General features: G+C 41.6%; 1 protein-coding gene across 11 annotated transcripts in view; it reads left to right on the forward strand.

Annotated features, from left to right (window-relative positions):
• Window positions 1–19,242, forward strand: part of ENTPD3 (ectonucleoside triphosphate diphosphohydrolase 3) — a 50,589-nt gene that overhangs the window by 27,454 nt on the left and 3,893 nt on the right. For 6 of the 11 annotated variants that reach the window (XM_042816910.1, XM_042816901.1, XM_042816902.1 and 3 more), the window contains 9 exons: window positions 2,427–2,569; window positions 4,164–4,284; window positions 8,366–8,483; window positions 11,197–11,347; window positions 12,100–12,259; window positions 14,257–14,487; window positions 14,867–15,139; window positions 15,236–15,346; window positions 17,104–17,241. In XM_042816910.1, the coding sequence (XP_042672844.1) occupies window positions 4,165–4,284; window positions 8,366–8,483; window positions 11,197–11,347; window positions 12,100–12,259; window positions 14,257–14,487; window positions 14,867–15,139; window positions 15,236–15,346; window positions 17,104–17,241 (1,302 nt within the window). In that variant the 5' untranslated portion in view covers window positions 2,427–2,569; window position 4,164. Of the gene's footprint in view, window positions 1–1,421; window positions 1,508–1,985; window positions 2,112–2,146; window positions 2,316–2,426; window positions 2,570–4,163; window positions 4,285–8,365; window positions 8,484–11,196; window positions 11,348–12,099; window positions 12,260–14,256; window positions 14,488–14,866; window positions 15,140–15,235; window positions 15,347–17,103; window positions 18,139–19,242 lie in introns of those variants that run through there. The other 5 variants (XM_042816906.1, XM_042816903.1, XM_042816907.1 and 2 more) reach the window with 5 other exon arrangements.

The raw sequence follows: 19,242 nt of genomic DNA on the forward strand, positions 1-19,242 counted from the left end.
AAAATGGCAGCAAGTTTAATCTGTGCCTTGAGAGTGAGGAAGGGATGAAGGATCAGGTAAGGGAGCTGCAAAATAAAGGGTAGGGCTGAGGAATGAACTGAAGAAAAGCTGAAGAGGTAGGCTTAGGAAACAAAGAAGATCAAGTAGGACAAGAGATAATGGCTTTATGTAGTGCCAAGGGGAGGTTCAGGTTGGATATTAGGAAAAATTTCTTCTCAGGAGTAGTAATGCAAAGGGACAGCTGTCAGGGAGGTGGTGAAGTCACTGTCCCTATCGATTTGCAAGAAAAGGGTAGAAGTCACACTGAGTGATGTGGTTTAGTGGTATGGTGTTGATGGGTTGACAGCCATGCTAGATAATCTTAGTGGTCTTGTCCAACCTTAATGCTTCTGTGATTCTGTGAACTGGTGAGGAAACTGGTTACCCACCATGCAACAGATGCCAGGCCTGGAGACCTGCATTCTGGATTTTAAAAGCAGCTGAGGGATTTTACAGCCCATATCGCTTTCGTCACTATCATAGCTTTAGCAAGAAAAGCAGTATGTACAGTAGCTCAGCTCTCGGAAATGGTGCAGAAAAGAATCTCTCCTGTCTGTTTTTATGGAAGTATATGCATACTTTTGAGAGTAGGGTTTTGCTTTCTTTGCAAACGTTGCACTTTAGACACAGTTAAAAGTTGGTAGTAGAACTAACTGAAATAGTGAATGATGTCAGTGCTTTGTTTTTTTTACTTCAAAATATTTATGTCTGAGAGAAGCAAAGAATATGCTTGACTGTGGGGATGTAAGCTCATCCGACATTTTAAATGAGACACTTGAGACAGATTCTGCCCCAGCAGAGCAGTGGGTGAAAGAAGAAGATATCTCAGAAAATGACACTGAAGGAAAGAAACAGCAGACAGGCAATCAGGAGGAATGGGAGGCTTTGTCTTTAACTGGCAATAGCTGAACTGATCCATTAAGGTTATCATTAACCCTACTTTAATAATGTGCTGTCATCATAAGAAAGAAATGGTATCTCATTCTAGCAGTAAAGCAGAGGCCCCACAATGGGTGGACTATGGAAGGAACCTTACAGATGAGTCACAAAGTGGCAGATGTTTCCTTGTTCCCCTTTCTTTATTCAAAAATCAAGGATAATGATTCATTAACATCATTACAAGAAAAAAAAAATCAAGTGAGTGCTTTTTTTTTTTTTACTTCATGTGAGCCTGAATCCAACTAGGGCAGCTGGGTGGTTAAAGTGTTTCACTGACCCCAGAGCTCTTTTCCCTGTCAATCTGTGCTGCAGGCTGTAACACGATCCTTGTCTACAGCACACCATGCAGGTCAGACAGGCGCTGGCTGCCCCTGCTTGACCAACCTCATCTCCTGCTATGACCAGGTGACCCACCTGGTGGATGAGGAAACGCTGTTGATGTAGTTTACTTAGACTAGCAAAGCCTTTGACGCTGTCTCTCATAGTGTTCTCCTGCAGCCTATGGTTTGGACAGACTACTCTTGAGCAGGTAAACTGGCTGGAGGGCTGGGCCCAGGGCTGGGCCAACGAAGCTGGGCGGGGTCCAGAACACAAGTCTTTCTGGGAGCAGCTGAGGGAACTGGGATTGCTCAGTCTGGAGAAGAGGAGGCTCAGGAGATGGGCTGGCTTTTGGACTAGGTGATCTTAGAGGTCTTTTCAGACCTTAACGACTCTGTGATTTTATGATCTTAGTGACAGTACTTCTGCATATGCATTTGAGCACATGCAAGAATGCATATGCTGCTGCCAAGCCTTGATGTGACACAGGATGCAGCAAAACTAGCAACCAAGCAGGTTGCTGAGCGCCTCGGCTGCACCCATCTCCTCCATTCAGCCGTACGCACCGGGATTTTGCACCTCATGTCTTTCGTTTTGCGCCTGGGCGGCGGCCGCGCAGAGGGGCGGGTTCCCGCGGTTCCCGCCCAGGGCCGCCCGCTGAGGGGAGGGCGGTTGGGCGGCCTCGGTGCTCAGCGTCCGCGGGCTGCTGGGGGTTTGTGTGTTGTTTTCTTTTTTATTGCTTTCCATCAGCTGCGGATTGCTTTTGAAATAAATGCTCACGTGCGCGTATCTCTCCGGTTACAGTGCGAAGAAAGGTACTTCTCTTGCATACCCGTCCTTAACGTGAACAAAGCGGCGTGTCTTTAACCTGGGAGCTTAGAAAACGTTGTGGGCACAAAGAGGTTTGCTGCGGTCAGCTTCCCTTGGCAGGCAGCCTTCCTTCTGCTGGAAGAAAGCTGTAGAAAATGACACTCCCATCTGCTCCTGTGCGGTGCACAGCGCTTACCTGGGTGTGGGAAGTACGTCTTCATGCTGCTGCTTGCTTCGGGGAGACGCTTTAATAATCAACTGCTAAAAGGCTGCTGCCTTTGAAACTTAATTAAAATCTTGTGTGTCTTTTTCCTTCCAAGTGCGGGACATGAAGTGCTTACATGACAACTGCTTACACCGCGGAGAAAACAAACTCCTTCCTCTCTGCTGTCTCTTCAAATCTCAGTGAATGCAGCTGGTGTCGCTGTGTTGCCTAGCCCGTGTGCAGCTTGGGTGAGCCCAGGTAAGGTTAAGCACAGCCTTGCACATCTGATCCAAATACATAAAACCATAAAACGTCTTGCACAGTTCAGATAATAAGATGTCAGCTGCGTAACAGTTTCAAGAGGGCATGGAGTGTAAGATGTCCTTCTGACACAATGGCCATTGCTTACATTGGGATTTACAGATTATTCCCCTCTGAGGTTGTCCTGTTTGCCAGCAGGACAAAATTGTATGATGAATGTCCCATGAGCAGCTTACTCCCTTACTCAGTGTGGTCTCTGCCAAAAGAGGTTGTTAAATAAGAAATTGTGTCTGATGAAGGCAAATCCCAGTACCAGGAAAGCATTTGAGAACTTCAACAAACCCACATTTCAATGTCCCTTGTATAAAAAGTTATAGCAGAAAATCTTTCAGTTGGTGATTCATGATCGTTGAAATCCCTTCCAGCCTGGACCACTCTGTGATTCTGTGGTTCTGTGGATTCAGTGATCATGGGGTGTTTTTCAGTGTCAGTGGTGTGATAATGATTATTGCTTTCTCTTACCAATGCTTAAATTTTTCAAATACTTTGCCCAGAGTTGTTTGTTTGTTTGTTTCCCTTGGTAATTACTTACCATTTCCAGATCTGAATGTCAGTGCTTTGATCTAGGACTGAATGTTAACAAATTAGGTTGCAAGTAGGTAAGTCTTCCTTCAGTCACTTCTCTATTATAGCTAACATAAGCTGAAAACTCATGGCACCTGGAATATGGAAGATGCATAAAGGAGCACTTTATCCTTCTTCCTCAGCCCTCTGGCTCTGGTTGGAGCTAAGGAAACAGGCAATGTGCTAAAGGTGCAGTGAGACTCACCCAGTGTGCTGTAGCCCTGGAGCACACAGCAGGCCTGGCCTCCTGTCCTTGCATAGGCTGGCATTCACAGCTGCTGGAACAACAAGGCTTTTCTTTCTCTGAAAACTGTAAGCTTGTCACCTCCCATTTCTTTCATTTTCAACTCCTGTAAAGCATAAAAATCTTTGGTATTAACTATGTTAATATGTGCATACACATGAATCTAAATCATGAACGCGTTGGCAGTTAGAAGATGTCTACTTTAGTATTCTTAAAACTTCCTTTGTTTCTTGCTGAAGCAACCTGTATCTAGTACAGACCGTGAGCTCGTATCGCTGGTAGGAACACTGAGCTGTATTTAGCAGCTACCAGCACTATGCCTACATGGCTGTGGCTGTGTCTTGGTTACAGGTATGCATAGGATTGTTGAGTGTGCGCTAGTCTCAGCCTGCCTATTGGCCTTGTTTCCTGAGGCAATGGGAGATGGTCAGCATGCATCTACATGTAGACACTGTGGGAAATGAGCATACTGGCAGTTTGGGTGAACTCACGCATCCTGAATATGACAATATACGTACACCTCTTCTAGAGAATGGCAAGTTGGAGACAGCAAAACGCCAAACAGTTTTTAAGTAGAATACAGAATTTTCATGTAGCATAATCTAATTGAGGAAATGAGATTTTATGAGATTTTAAGTCTTAACTTATTCAGAGCTTCAGGTACTGTACACAATCACTGAATCCTTTCACACTATTGAAGTGTTGCCTTTTGTGTTGTTTCAGGATGCTTACCAGAACGCCGAGCATTGTTGCCCAAGTGTTCCTTCTTCTAAGTGTAATTCTTATCATTGCTATTGCAGTGATTCAGATTAATCAGCAGAAGATTCTTTCCCCAGGCCTTAAGGTAAGTAGGTAAGAAATAGGTAAGTAATAATAATAGGTAAGGAAGACTAGTATTTGGAATTGATATTTAATAATCATCATTTCTAAACACTGTTTTATGGAGTAATTCAAGTGTGTTTACACCCACAAATTAGTTGTTCCTTATGTCTTTGTAATAGGAAGACTAAGGCTGCGGCAAAATGAGAATTGGCCAAGGTTACAGTGGCAAAGGTGGAAAAGGATTCCTTGACTCAATGTCTGTGATGCCTATCACACAATGCCTTCTTCAAGACTGGCAGGCTAAACAAAGGCCAAACAATTTAAAAAAAAAAACATTGCTTTTTTTTTTTTTTTTTTTCTGAAGTTAGAAGTAATTGTAAATTCTTTTTGAGATTATTCAAAATTATTTTGAAGTTATTTCAGGTATTTCTTGGAGTTAAAATTCTATTCTCAATCACATTTAGGAAGTTCTTACTGAAATCATTGCAAACCATTGCTGTGGATCATAAAGCATTTGGGCTGCAAGTGTGTATGTTCTGATTTACTACATGTTGGGACTTGCTAGATATTAAGAGAAGTGAAGTTAGCTATGTAAGGAGCAGCAGAGCAAACTGAAAAACACAAACTGAAACAATCTGAGAAGTAGGTTCAAGTTTTGCCTTATGCTGCTGGATTATGCATGTGAATTCTTCAAAGAGAACAACTGAAGACAGTGCTATAGAAACTAGCCTTCCAGGGATGCTATGCAGTCCAGTTTTTTGTTCTTACAGCTACAAGCATAGATAATTTGTCAGATACTTCTTTGAAGTCATTTCTACCTTTCTCTCTACATATTTATCTGAGTAGTTCACGTAGTAATAGCAATAGGCTAATAGCTTACTGCACTTCATGGGATTATGATAATCTTTGGTTTGTCTGAATCAGTTTTCGGCCTAGAATTTGTATTGTGATACCAGCTTTAGGTGTTGGTGTGGTGTGGCAGGGTGTGTGTGCTGGAACCTTGCATGGACACAGTGCCTCACGTTTACTTCCTGTTTGACTTAAATTTTTGCTTGGAGCATTCTTACATCCTAACACATTTCACTCAAGGCAAAACTGCACTGATGTGTAGGCCAAGGACACTATCTAAAATACAACCTACGTATTGCTTTTGTTTGTCATTAGTTTCAACTTAGAATGACAAAGCTGTTTACTTTGCTCTTCAAGGAAGTATCAGATCCACCTGGATAATCTGGAGGTGGTTTGTTTGGGGAGGTCTGCTTCCTGAGTCACAGCAATTTCATGGCTGATTCCAGAGGAATTTTGGCGATTCTTCTGCCTGTTGCTTGGCTTTGGATTTCTTTTGGGGCTGTAAGCCTGATTGTCCAGAAAGCTGTAGTTTATATGGAGGGCTCTGTGTTTGATTCTGGAGTTACTGAATAGTTTTTCAGTGACTGAATAGTTTTCAGCTAAAACAGTGGTTGAATGGAACCTGACAGCACAGAGGATTGATGGTATCTGTGGAACTTTTCACCTTGTAGCTGATCAGGTTAAACGTCATCTGAGTAAATACGAATGGAATTTTCATTATCTAGCAACCTCTGAGAAACAGACTAGAGACTGGAGACTGATACCACTGGTAATTCTTGGGGGAACAGGAGCTTGTAGGATTACAGTGGGAAACTGAGAACTAATGAGGTACAGAGGTTGAATGGTGTGCCACCTGAAGCAGTGATCTTTCTTGGAGATTTGGGGCATCCAAGGGAGGCTGTGTGATGAAATAAATTAGCCCGCTCCAACTGCTTTTACTGGTTTGCAGCCAGATGGAGGCTCTCATTTTTCACTACTGTCAGCTCCTTATGTCTTTTTTAAAAGAAAAAAAGTTGACTGAGAAGTGAACCCTACACTATGCAATGCCTACCAGTTTGATGATTTTGAAGAGGGAGCAGCTAAACTTGTTTTTGGGGATAGCAAAGAGGAAAAGCAAAACAAGTCTCCTTTTACCGAATTAGAGCATGGCTGAGGTTACTGTCAGTAGGTTTGAAATGACACCAAGTTGGGAGGTGGTGTCGATCTGCCTGAGGATAGGGAGGCCATTCAGGGGGATCTAGGTAAGCTGGATCGCTGGGCTGAGGTGGATGGGATGAGGTTGAACAAGGCCAAGTCTTGCACTTCGGCCACAATAACCCCATGCAGCGCTACAGGCTTGGGGATGAGTGGCTGGATGACTGTGAAGAGGAAAGGGACCTGGAGGTGTTGGTTGATGCTCGGCTGAACATGAGCTGACAGTGTGCCCAGGTGGCCAAGAGGGCCAACAGCATCCTGGCCTGATTTAGAAATAGTGTGGCCAGCAGGAGCAGGGAGGTGATCATCCCCCTCTACTCAGCACTAGTGAGGGCGCACCTCGAGTACTGTGTTCAGTTTTGGACCCTCAGTGCAAGAAAGACATTGAGGCCCTGGAACGTGTCCATAGATGGGCAATGAAACTGGTGAGGGGTCTGGAGCACAAATCTTAGGGGGAGCGGCTGAGGGAGCTGGGATTGTTAGTCTGGAGGAGGCTCGGGGTGACCTCATTGCACTGTACAGCTTCCTGAAGGGAGGTTGTGATGAGGAGGGATTTGGCCTCTTCTTCCAGGCAACAAACAGGACCCGAGGAAATGGCCACAAGTTGTACCTGAGGAGATTTAGATTAAACATAAGGAAAATTTTTTCTCTCAGGCACACAAATGGAGGTGGTGGAGTCGCTGTCCCTGGCAGTGTTCAAGAGGCGTCTGCCTGAGGAGCTACAAGAGATGGTTTAGTAGCTTGTAGTGGCAATGTAATGGAAGGATGGTTGGACTAGATGGTCTTGTCGGTCCTTTCCAACCTTGTGATTTTACGATTCTGTTGGAAGGGGCCTCTGGAGTCACTCGATCCAACCACTGTTCATGCAGAGCCAGAGTGGAGCATATCCAGGTGGCTTTTGAAGATCTCCAGGAAGGAGACTCCGCAGTCTTTCTGGGCAACCTTTGCCAGTACCCCACCACCGTCACAGCACAGAATTGCTTCCTGATGTTTAGAAAGAACAACGTGTGTTCCAGTTTGTGCCCATTGTCTCTTGTCCTGGCGCTGGGTGTTGTCTTCTTTGCGGAACCCCTTCAGGAATTCATACAAATTCACACCTCTGAATGTCCTCTTCTACAGAGTGAACAGTCCCAGCACTGTCAGCCTGTCCTTACAGGAAAGATGCTCCAGACCTTGGATCATCTTGGTGACCATCCCCTGAACTCCTTCCAGTATGTCCAGGTCTCTTGTACAGAGGAGGGCAGAACTGGATACAGTACCCCAAGTGCAGTCTCATTGCCTTTCCTTTGTCAGTTTGCCTTTTCAGTTGCCATAGTCTTCTGCTGCCACAAAAGGTAGGAAAGAGGTTAACACTGATCTGCTGGGCAGTGGAATGAGATGGAAAAACCTGCACTTTAATCCTACAGAGAACCCAGTGATTTTGTATAGGTCACATTAATATTTCTCATTTATTTCATAAATATGCAGTAGTATTGATACTCCTTTCCTCCCCATATGCACTCTGGCACAGACTATGGTCAGAGCCAGATTCTCAGATGGACTGCCTAACCACTCAAAGGAAAACTTTTATTGCACAACTAGAAAAGAACCAGACTTGTTTCATCACTCTATCTGTGGATTATACACTTCTACCTCCTTGTTTGTGTCTTTATAGATCCTTTGTGTATCCCTGAATCTAAAGCCTGTGCTCTTGTATCAAACCCATCAGTATCCAGTGAGTTTAGCTGGGTTAATGGGAAGGCAATTCACAGTGCTATCTATGTGTCAAGCATGGATTTTAATCCTGATGCTGAAAGGAGATGAGTGTTTTCCATTTTCACTGAATTCATTACTGAGGATATATAGTATGCTGTTTGTTTCGCACCCAGATTTATTCTATGCTTTTCTGTTAGATCCCTGTCTAAGCACCTAACACTAGAATTAACGTATCTCCTGTAACTATACTGTGCATACACTTTCAAACACTTTACTTTGATGATTTGAAAAAGTATGGCTACATATGGGTGTTGAGGATGTCACTGTTTGTCTCTTGATGTGATCAGTTACTTCTTTCTCCACAGTATGGAATAGTCCTTGACGCTGGATCTTCGCGGACTACAGTCTATGTCTATGAATGGCCAGCAGAAAAAGAAAATGATACGGGAGTAGTGAGCCAAACCTTCAAGTGTGATGTGAAAGGTGAGCTCAGACAGTAGTTCCTTACTTTTTGTAGCCTCTAGGAAAAGGTTATCTGGAAGTTTATACTGGGTTTTTTTTTTCCCTGTTGCTATGGTAGGGTGCACTATTTTCCAACAGAGAGAAAATTATAGCTAAACTTGCCTTACTCCACTGCAGTGTATGAGTGGTGCAGACAGAATTCAATTACAGAGAGTCTTTATATGCATAGTCCTTATACCCTGAAATAATTTATTTCAGAAGGAAAGTATAAGATATATTTAAAAACAATTTGGAATTAGAAATCTCTGAGAAGAACTGGAAATTTAGCCCCTGTTAGATGTTTGGCATTGATGAAGGCAAAAATGGATGCCAGTTATGCCACTGGAGTTTGAAAAATTAGTTTTTAGTTTCCAAAATCATTAGCTGTGTTTTAAAAACACTTTTGTGGATTGAGTCAAATTTCCTAAACAAATGAGGCCTATGCAGTTCATCTGGAATTATTATGTAATTACTTTGAAAGAGACAAGATGGGGAACTATAAAAGGCATGAAGAAAGTGAACTGGAAGAGCTTGCCAATTCTAGATAGCAAGGGAGAGTCTCATAAAATTAACAAGTAAAACAGCTAAACTATGGGATTGTTTCTAACAATGTCATAGCTGTTTCAAATACGAATATGCAGGTCCTTGCCACAGGAAAACAGGACTTTTGCACTGCTTGAAGATATCTCTCAACAACCACCACTGGCTGCCTGCCTCGTCTTTTGTCTGAGGTTTTACACTGGCTCCTCTCAGAGAGAGGACACTAAACTGTACTGACTTTTGCTCAGACTGCAGTGTGGTTAATTAACTATGTGCTCTAGCAGTTTGCTGTAGATTACTTCCTAAGAAATGTCAGAGACATTTGGCTAAGCTTGCAAAGATACCAAAATTTCACATACCTGTCAGAGGTGTAACTTCAGAGGTTCGTAAGTGACGAGGAGACGAGTAGGAGGGAACAGTTTCTCAACAGCACCTATCTTTCTGTCATCATCATTAAACATACGTATAGGTAATTTTAGAGCAACAAAGGAAGGAAGACAAATGTAATGTGCCCAGAAGAAATGTTCTGTCACGTGCCTGGTGATGTGTTCTTCACAGGCTGCAGGTGTGGCAGCCAGCTTGCTGGGGCTGGGGGTACATTCCCCTTGTTTATGTCTTAACTCATTCAGAATGTTGCCTGTAGGAGTTCTGGAGTGAGAAAGTTGCAGTTCTGTTCTCCTCTGGAAGATGGAGAGGGAATTATTTTGTGAATTTAACTGGGTAAACAAAATGCTGGGAAACAGAGGAGTCCAAATTGCTGTGAGGCCCCATGGGGCCTTAACCAGAGTCACCCACAGTACTTCTCATCATCCAGTGTATAAAATCAGCACATTTCATTGCTTTAGTCTTGGGTGCCTCTGCACTGGAGGAGACAGAGGGTTCATGTGTTCCTCAGGTAAGGTGGGGACGTGCAGTGCCAAAAGTGTCTGGTAATGTTTCTTTATCTGAGGGTAGCCTTAGGCACTTAAATTGCGGGGTGGTTCTGGGCCCCACCAAGAGGTAGACATGCACAAACTTACTAAACTTGTATGTCAAACAGTCAACTAATTTGTCATTTCTGTGGTGTTCTTGTAATTTCATTTCATGTTTTATTAGGTAACTCTGCCATGTCTGTTCGAACCAGCCCAAAATCAAAACCTTTCAATGTAGTGCAGATAGTCTGTCCGGGTCAGGCTCTAATCATCAGCAAAGTAGGCTGTCCAGAATGGGTAATTACTGGTGTCCTGCTCTGCTTGTTCTGAACACTGAGGAGTAGAGGCTATTGTCAAAAGAGAGTGCATGGGGAGTGTCCGGCAACAATAGCTGCTGAGGGTGTGAAACAAAGTTGCTCCTCTGCTTTCCTGGATTTCTCTGTGTGCCACATCCTCAGCTAGGGAATTTTACTGAGGAACGTCTCTATTCACACTCAAGTTGAACCTGACAAAGCTGAGGTCCTGCTGGTCCTTGGAGTGTTGAGTAACAGAGGAGAGACTTTCGTTTAAATTATTCAAATAGTTATACATTATGTAGCACAGTGTGACTCCCATTTCTGATACTGGAAGTTTGGAAAGCTGTAAAATTCTTAGTAGTTCATGCACCAACCTAAACTTGTAGCTCAGTGACATCAAGAGCCACTTTTGTGTGTGTCTTGGAATTTCGGCAGCAATTCCTTGCAGCAGCTTTTTTAGTTTTAGTTGAAAGCAGTGAGCTATAGAGGTGCAATGGTGCCCGCAAAAGTGATGGAAAACAGTTTGGGAAATCTTAATCTTAACGTGTGCAAAGAGGTATATGCTGTAGTTTAATAGATAGAGAAATTTCACTTCCACTAGACATCTTATTTTCTATAGCATTATGAGTAAACCTGTTTTCTTCACGTAATATTGTCATGATGACATCAGATGGTTATGCTCTTATACGCATCTTACTACATGCATGGTACTATAGGTGCACATGCATACACGTACAAGCAAGAAGTTTCAGATATCTTCTCTGTCACACACAGCTCAGACAGTCACTACATTGTTTATTCCTTAAATAGTCATAGTTTTCAACCATTCTGTTGTTTGCAACTACAAGAGGGAAGAGGGAACCTCTTTGTCATAACAACTGTTTGCTTAATAAGGTTAATTTGTACTTGGCAAAGCAGAATGCAGTCAATCTACTTGTTTTCTTTTAGGTCCTGGTATATCCAGTTATGAGCATAACACAGGAGCCCTTGCGAAACCGCTTGATGAGTGCCTGAATAAAGTCAAGGAGAGAATCCCAGTTCATCTACATAAGAGCACTTCAATTTATCTAGGGGCTACAGCTGGCATGAGGCTACTGAGGTACAGTGGAAGTTTGAACTCCTCTACAGGTGTATTGCTATAGCAGTCTGGGAAGAAAGAATGTGAAAAATGTACTGGGCACATTTCTGTCCATTGGAAACTGGTCTTTTCAAAAGGAAATGGAGCCCGGCCAATTAAATTATTTTATTTTTTTTAATAGGGAAAGCGGGGCTATATGAAAGTCCTCTCTTGTACCATTTTGAAAATAAATTCTTTCTTTATTCTGTAGAAGGCAGAATTTTAATTTGCTCTTTCAAAGCTATCTTAAAATCCAGCACTATGTAAACAGATGATGTTTATGCGTATCTGAGGGCAGCAAAAAAGCTAGACACTGCAGAGTTTTCTTGATATGGATGTGATGTGATGTGGCTTATGGGGTCTGTCTGTGGCTTTAGCTGTGGCACGGACTTTTGTTATGTGTTTGGTCTCTGACTAAGCAGAGTGAGAAGAAAGATTTCAGGCCCACAGATATCATATAAGCACTCAGTTCACTAAGAAAAGAGCATGCTTGAGACAAAATACTTATGAACTTGTATGATGAAGAGTGAAGTTTGTATATAGTGGGTGAGTTGCTTGCTGCAATGATGCTGGGTCCTTGGCTGTTCCCCATAATAAGCATCCCCTTTAGGCTAAAACAATGTCAGTTTTTATTAGGTGATTGTAAGGCTTTTCTTGAGCTGCTAGGCAGTGAATACTAAACATGAAATTGCCTTTCCACATGCTCAGTGTCTCATGTTTTGTGAAATGCTTAGGTTGCAAAATGAAACAGCAGCCAACGAAGTCCTCGCAAGCGTTCAAAACTACTTCAGAGCACAACCTTTTCGATTTAGGGGTGCGCATATCATAACTGGGCCAGAGGAAGGGGTGTATGGATGGATAACAGCCAACTATTTAATGGGCAATTTCTTAGAGGTGTGTGGAAAAAAATGCATGCTTTTCACTGTTCTCTTTCTTATAAATGAGAGGTTTGAGAGGAAATGCCTGTTAAAACGTCATAGCTATAATTTTCATTTCACAGTGAAACATAACAGGGTCTCGTGGTAGTAATTCAACAAAGGAAGCACAGATGAAAAGATGTGACAGGAATCTGACCTGGGAAAGGTAAAACTGTAGATCCACTAAACCAGGCTCTTCCATAAATGACATCAGTGCCTTACTGAGAAACAGAAATTGCATTGCTCCTGGGTGCATTGGTATTTTAAAATGTGACAAGTGTTGACCACCTTGACAGTGATGCCAATTAAGGATGTTTCCACCTTCTTTTCTGTGACTTCTGCGGGTAGTTGCTGCCTCTGCAGCCGTCCTGGTGAAGAGTCTACGCCGCTTAGGCGTTTCCAAACTGTTTGGCAATGTTAGCTCAGTTGTTTTAACAAAAAAAGACAGTTGTCTTAAGTGGTGAATTTTATGTGGCCCAATATGCCTCAGCTGGGCCAGGAATCACTGATACAGCTCATTACAGTACTGCTGAAAAGCTGCAGGCTGCGACATCAACTGTCATGTCTGTAGTTGGGAGGGAAGATCACTTAGTGGGTCCTCCTATTTTGTCCATAGTGATAGCAACATAAAGATGCTTACACCGCCCCTTGAAGTTGTAATAGTGTCAGGCAGGCATTTCATAACAGGAAGTATTTTCCTGCAACTGGTCATATGCTTTCATGGCAGTTGTGTGCTGCTCTTAGCATTTATTGCAGTTCTTCCAGATAGTCTTGCTAGGCTGAAAATAATTCCAACCACACCTCTGAGTATTGTTCACTGTCTTGGTAGAATGGTTCCTGTTCAGCTGTGGAAATTAGTAAGCAGGAGTTGGCAATCCAAGTGATACTTGGTGAATGTGTTGTTGGTCCCTGCTAAGTTAAGAAAACTAAATAGTAGTATCATATGTTCTGGCATGGTTTTTCTTATTTTATGCAACAAAAATGACTTCATGAACTTCAGGGTGATGTCAGTCTCCTGCCACGTGGATTTTAATGCTGAAGATCTCAATTTCCATATGACAGATTCATGAGGACTCCTGAAGAGAATGCTAGACGTTCTGAAGCCAGTTTAGTATAGAGTTGTGTGAACAGTAAAGTGTAGATTATCATGAGTAGGAGCAAGAAGCTTCTCACTATTCTTGTAAGAAGAATGGAGATAGGAGTGAAATTCTCCCATGGACTCTTAAGAGGAATCCATTACTGTAGATTTTTTTCATAAGTATGATTGCTAGCCCATGTTTCTTTTTCCTTCTTTGTTTATGTTCACATCACCATTCATAGTAAATTATACTGCAGTAAATATGGAGGGAATTACTAACACAGAAAAGGTATTCTGCACAGTGACTGTGTAGATCAAATGCAGCATTTGGAGGATGTTCTGGATAACAGGAAAAAATGCCAACTGAATGGATCAGATGTATTGCCACTGCAGTTTCAGTGATGGAAATGTACAGATTAAGGGTTCACGTTCCTTTGATTTCTATTTTACTCTACTTTCATTCTCTTTTCTTTTCCTGTGTATAATAGTATTCTATTCCTTTAATAATTTATCTTGCCTTGAAACAAGCAAATTTGCATGCTAATTCCATTCAGATCTCCCAGGTACCCAGACTTCAATTTCCTGCATTCTAGTATAGATATTGATCAAACTAGTCCAGTGCTTTGATTATTGTGCTGTTCTCGGTCTTCAAAGCTATGCTGTATTACTTTTTCCATCTTTCAGACTCTTTGCTCTGTGGGAGTACTTCTCATTACCTAAAAACAACATCTGCATGTTTTCCTCAGAGCTAAGATTTTCTGGAAAAAGTGAAGGATAAAGAGGGAGGGGAAATCTAAAAAAATTAGTTATTAAAAATCAGTTAAAAGTAGAAGAGCTTGAAGGGAGAACAATCAGATGATATTTCTAATTAGCTTTGTTTTTATTTTTATGTGCAGAGAAACCTTTGGAGGACATGGGTCCATCCGTACAGAAAAGAGACCATGGGTGCGCTGGATCTTGGAGGAGCTTCCACTCAAATTTCTTTTATCCCAGAGGACTCTCAGGAGAACTTCAATAACACCATGCAAGTGAAGTTGTATGGTTACGACTACAATGTCTACACTCACAGCTTCCAGTGTTATGGGAGAGAAGAAGCTGAGAAAAGGCTTTTAGCATTGTTGCTCCAGGTCTGTTTAAAACCGTTTGCTGCTCTTGCAGCTGTTCCGTAATCATCTAAGCAGGTTCTTAGGGTTGTGACCTCTTCCCTTTGGTGGAGTTTGGAGACCCCAGTAAAAGCTTGTGTTGCTGTGGCCAAAAAGCACTTAGTTTTCAAAGGTTTTCATATTTGTTAAATATTGCTCTGAGTTTTGTAACATTAGACAAAAAAAAATGGGTTCTGTGTTTTGCTGATTTTGCTGGTTTTGAGAAAAAGAGTCCATATGAATGACAGTGTTCAGCCATGACAGAGAAGAGATCAAGAACACGTGAATGTGGGTTAAAAAGATTTCTGTAGTTATCGTCACATTAAGTCCTTCATGCTCGTGAGTGGTCTTTGTTTTCCTTCAGAAGTCAAGCACCAGTTCCAGTGTGGATAATCCATGTTACCCTCGGAATTATAAGGCTGCCTTAACAGTGAAGTACTTCTGTGGCAGTCTTTGTACAAAGTCTCTGAGACCAGCAAATTATTACCCAAACCAATCTGTAATCTTCCATGGAACAGGAGACCCAGGTCTGTGTCAGGAGATGGTTTCATTACTGTTTAACTTCACTACTTGCAGAAACCAGGAGGACTGTCCATTCAGTGGAATCCATCAACCAAAAGTTAAAGGGAATTTTGTGGTGGGTTTTCAAATCAGCATTTCCTTTTGAACTTTTTTGCTTTTGATTTCAGTAGTTTTGAAAGTAACGTGCCTTTCATCTGCTCCTTTTCTATAGGCTTTCTCAGGATTCTACTATACAATTAATGCTTTGAATTTATCTGGGCACTTTTCTCTAGCTGACTTCAATTCAAGTATGTGGTTTTTCTGTTCACAAAGCTGGGCCCAGGTAAGTGCGCCTTTTTTTTTCTTTGTCTTTCTTTCTCTTTTTTTTCTTTTTTTTCTTTTTTGTATCTGTGAATGGGATATAAAAAGGAAATGGACTGTTCGAGTATCCAAAACTTTTGAGTCTCTGTCAGTATTAACATTTGTTTTCCCACCATGCTTCCAATCAGAGGGATTCCTTACAGAAGGCTGCGGGGCGACCTCATTGCAGCCTTTCAGTACCTAAAGGGAGCCTATAAACAGGAGGGGAGTCAACTCTTTGGAAGGGTAGATAACAGCAGGACGAGGGGAAACGGTTTTAAGTTGAGGGAGGGAAGATTTAGGTTGGATATCAGGGGGAATTTCTTTACAGAGAGAGTGGTGAGGTGCTGGAACAGGCTGCCCAGAGAGGTTGTGGATGCCCCATCCCTGGAAGTGTTCAAGGCCAGGTTGGATGGGGCCCTGGGCAGCCTGGTCTAGTATTAAATGGGGAGGTTGGTGGCCCTGCATGTGGCAGGGAGGTTGGAAATTCATGATTCTTGAGGTCCCTTCCAACCTTGTCCATTCTGTGATTCTGTGATACTTTCAGAGTAGCCCTCATACTTGGTGTAAATTTATTCATTCCAGGGAATTGGAGATTGCTATGATGGAAGCATTTAGAAGGCTGATAAAACAGGCCAATTTAAACTTTAAAACAAGACTTAGCTAGATATTTATTAACAACACACTTTGATCTCACACTGTCAGCAGTATCATGATATATTCAAAGCACTTAGTAGCAAACAGCTGTATTCTACATTTATCAGCAAGTGCACAGTGCAACAGAGCTGATGCAGTATAGCCATAAATGGGAGCTAACACTGGCTGTGAAGAACTTGTACTGGTGGAAGGCAAATTAATTTTTCACTATTGTCCCCACAGGGTTCATATGAGGAAAAGGTAAAAAAAATTGTTAAAATTGAATAGTAAATTGGCCCCAACGGGCATTCCATGACCTTTTCCACACTGTTTTCACCCAGCAGTTTTTCATTTTCCATCTTACTTCATCTGTCTGGGATGCCTTGTGTATTCTGTGATACACTGCTTTTCTTGTAACTGATGGGACTTGCAACTGGGAGTTCAAAGCACTTTGCTTGGGTCTGTGAATTTCAGCTGATACTCATCTTCAAAACGAGCATCTTAGGTCAAAACTGACCATCCAGAGAGCAGTCCTGTTACTGGAGGTTTAACTCAGTGTTTTTCTACTCCCGTAATACTCCTCATGCTCTGTTCTGATCTCAGCAGTTAGTGTGAAACTAGGATAAATGGATAGACCTGTATTAAATTTGAAGGGAAGTACCTCCCATTACCAGACTAGCTCCCTGTTTTGCATTCATTTTGCTGCATTTCCTACTGTAATTTACCATCATCGCTGCTTCGTAGCTGACTGCCACACAGAAGGTGCACTCTGTGATCCTCTTAAAGAGATTTGTGGCTGTGGTTTACTACCACAGTTTTAACCACACTATAAAGATGACATGGAAAATTTAGGAACGATAACATCCTTGATCACTTATGTACAGTTTTATGTTTATTTTGATTATTCTTTACCATGTAAGCTGTCTCACCATCAGGGTGTTTTCACTGTAAATCTCCTAGTTGTCCACAGTTTTACTTGCTGTTTCTAATGCATTTTAATTAGAATCCAAAGTATTCTGGTTGGTTTGGGTTCTGTTTTGTTTTGTTTTTTTTTAAACAAATTGTTTTTTATGATTTACTTTTTTTTTTTTTATGTGCTTTCAGCTCCAGTTTATGCTACCTAAATCTGAAGAAATATACACTAGATCCTACTGTTTTTCAGCCAATTTTATTTATTACTTGCTTGTACATGGCTACAACTTTGATGCAGGGAATTGGCCACAGATACACTTTCAAAAGGAGGTGAGTAATAATTGTTTCTTCACAAATTTTAACCCAAGGATGTCTAGAAGAAAACAGAAGATGCAGCAGCCTACAAAAATATTATGGTTGTAAACAGCCTTTATAGATGATTGTCAAATGTTATGCATAAAACAAAGCCACTTTTCAAGCCTCCTTACCAATTTCAGCCTGGTTCCAGAGGCTGCATCATTACTTGGTGATGCTGGCTACATTCTTTTAGAAAGCATTAACAGTGTGTCGAATATTAAATAATACTATATTTTTAACCTTGCCCCGGTTAAAGTATTGGCTCGTTTAAGGCCTGAAACTCTTCTCCAGTCAAAGTCAGTGAGCTAATCCTGATGGGCTGAACAGGAGAAGTCCAGCCTTTCTGTCTGCTGCCAGAGCCTTGGGCAAATGGGCAGAGATGGTTTGTAGTCAGGGGATGAAGCAACTAGGGCAGCCACCATCCTCAGATGGCACATGCACCTGTGCTGTAATCTGGTTTTCTGGAATAAGAATTTATACTGATAGACTGTTGGCTTGGATATGGCAGACAGAAGGCTTGCAACCATGTTTGTGTAATACCTACACTACTCTCTTCCCTGACCTCTGATTTTCCTCTTAAAAACTAGAATACTTGGGATGAAGTGGTATACATTCATTCTAAAGCTGCTGCTAAGAAATCCTTGCTTCCAGTTCAGAAGGCATTGCCCTCTATGTAAGCCTGGCTGTTACATCAGGAAATATGGTCCCTGCAGTGCTTTGTGACTGCATCCTTTCCTCTCTGTTAACTGTAAAACCTTGTCCTAGGTTGTCTCTTGATCTCCTTTGCGTGTGGAAATTTTTTGGCACTTGTGTGCAAAAAGAACAAATAAATGGTTGTAGATCTTCATGCAGGGAGTTCTTAAATGCAAGGTATGCTGACAAGCTTTCACTGAGAAATCATAAGTAATCTTAAGTAATGTTTTCTGAACAGTCATACTCTACAATTAGTGTACTAAAGAATCAAATCAGATTTAGCCCTTCTACCAGGAAATCAGCAAAGCTTACTGTGGGATCTTAATCTGGACCCTTAAAGAGTGGATCGTTTTTTTTTTCTTTTTTTTTTTTAACGTATGTTTTGTTGCCCCCTGCAGGTGGGAGCAACCAAACCCAGAAATATTTTTCTGTATTTAGCAAGACCATAAAAATACTGAGCAAAACGGAAACCCCAAAGGCTTATTTGCTACTTACAATTTGCACCAGGGTAACTGTGAAAGTCCAAAAGAAAGACTACATCCTCTTAATCAGATCTGCCCCTCAAAGAGCTAAAACTAGTCACATCTACTGTGGCTAGCTATCCCAGAAATAACAGCACAGTTATCTCCAAGGGTATATACTGAGAAGTGTGGAGATTTTTTTCTGGCCCATGCTATAAAAGGATATTTGCTTTTAGTTGGTGAAAGCTTAAGAACCTTAACACAATGCTAAGATCTGTGCCTTTGTAGAACTGGATGATTTGCAAAGGTTCTGAACCCCATAATGAGAAGTTTACCCTCTTTTATTAATGAAGAATCAACTTAGTCCATCTTATTGCTTTGCTCAATCTGTTGCATTTCAGTTCTTGTTGCTGAAGCTTTTTCTATATTATTTAAACAAAAGGTATTAGAATATACACAACCATAAAAATGACCAAATATTATAGGTCCTTGTAGTCTCCTACAACCAGTAGGACTGCTTAAAGTTGTTAATTAACATTAAATTTACCCTAGCCTCCTCTTTGCTCATGTTAGTTGGACTGTGAGTTTTTTATCTACTTGAATTAAATAATGTCCTAGGATTTGGCTGCAACAGGAGAGTGATTCTAGGAATGTGCACTAGTGCTGATTCTTTAAAAATATGTTCTGTGTACATAAAAGCCCATAACAACTGGCTGTCTGCTTGTATATCACCCATCCTTGTGATCAGTTTTATTAGCATCCTCTTGAGCTGAAAAAAAAAGCAATTTTCCTTGATAACTTAGGAGACAGTTGCCAGCAT

The sequence above is a fragment of the Centrocercus urophasianus genome, unplaced genomic scaffold (genome assembly GCF_019232065.1).
Source record: "Centrocercus urophasianus isolate 14NV4802_14NV808 unplaced genomic scaffold, USGS_Curo_1.0 seq_16, whole genome shotgun sequence".
NCBI lineage: Eukaryota > Metazoa > Chordata > Aves > Galliformes > Phasianidae > Centrocercus > Centrocercus urophasianus.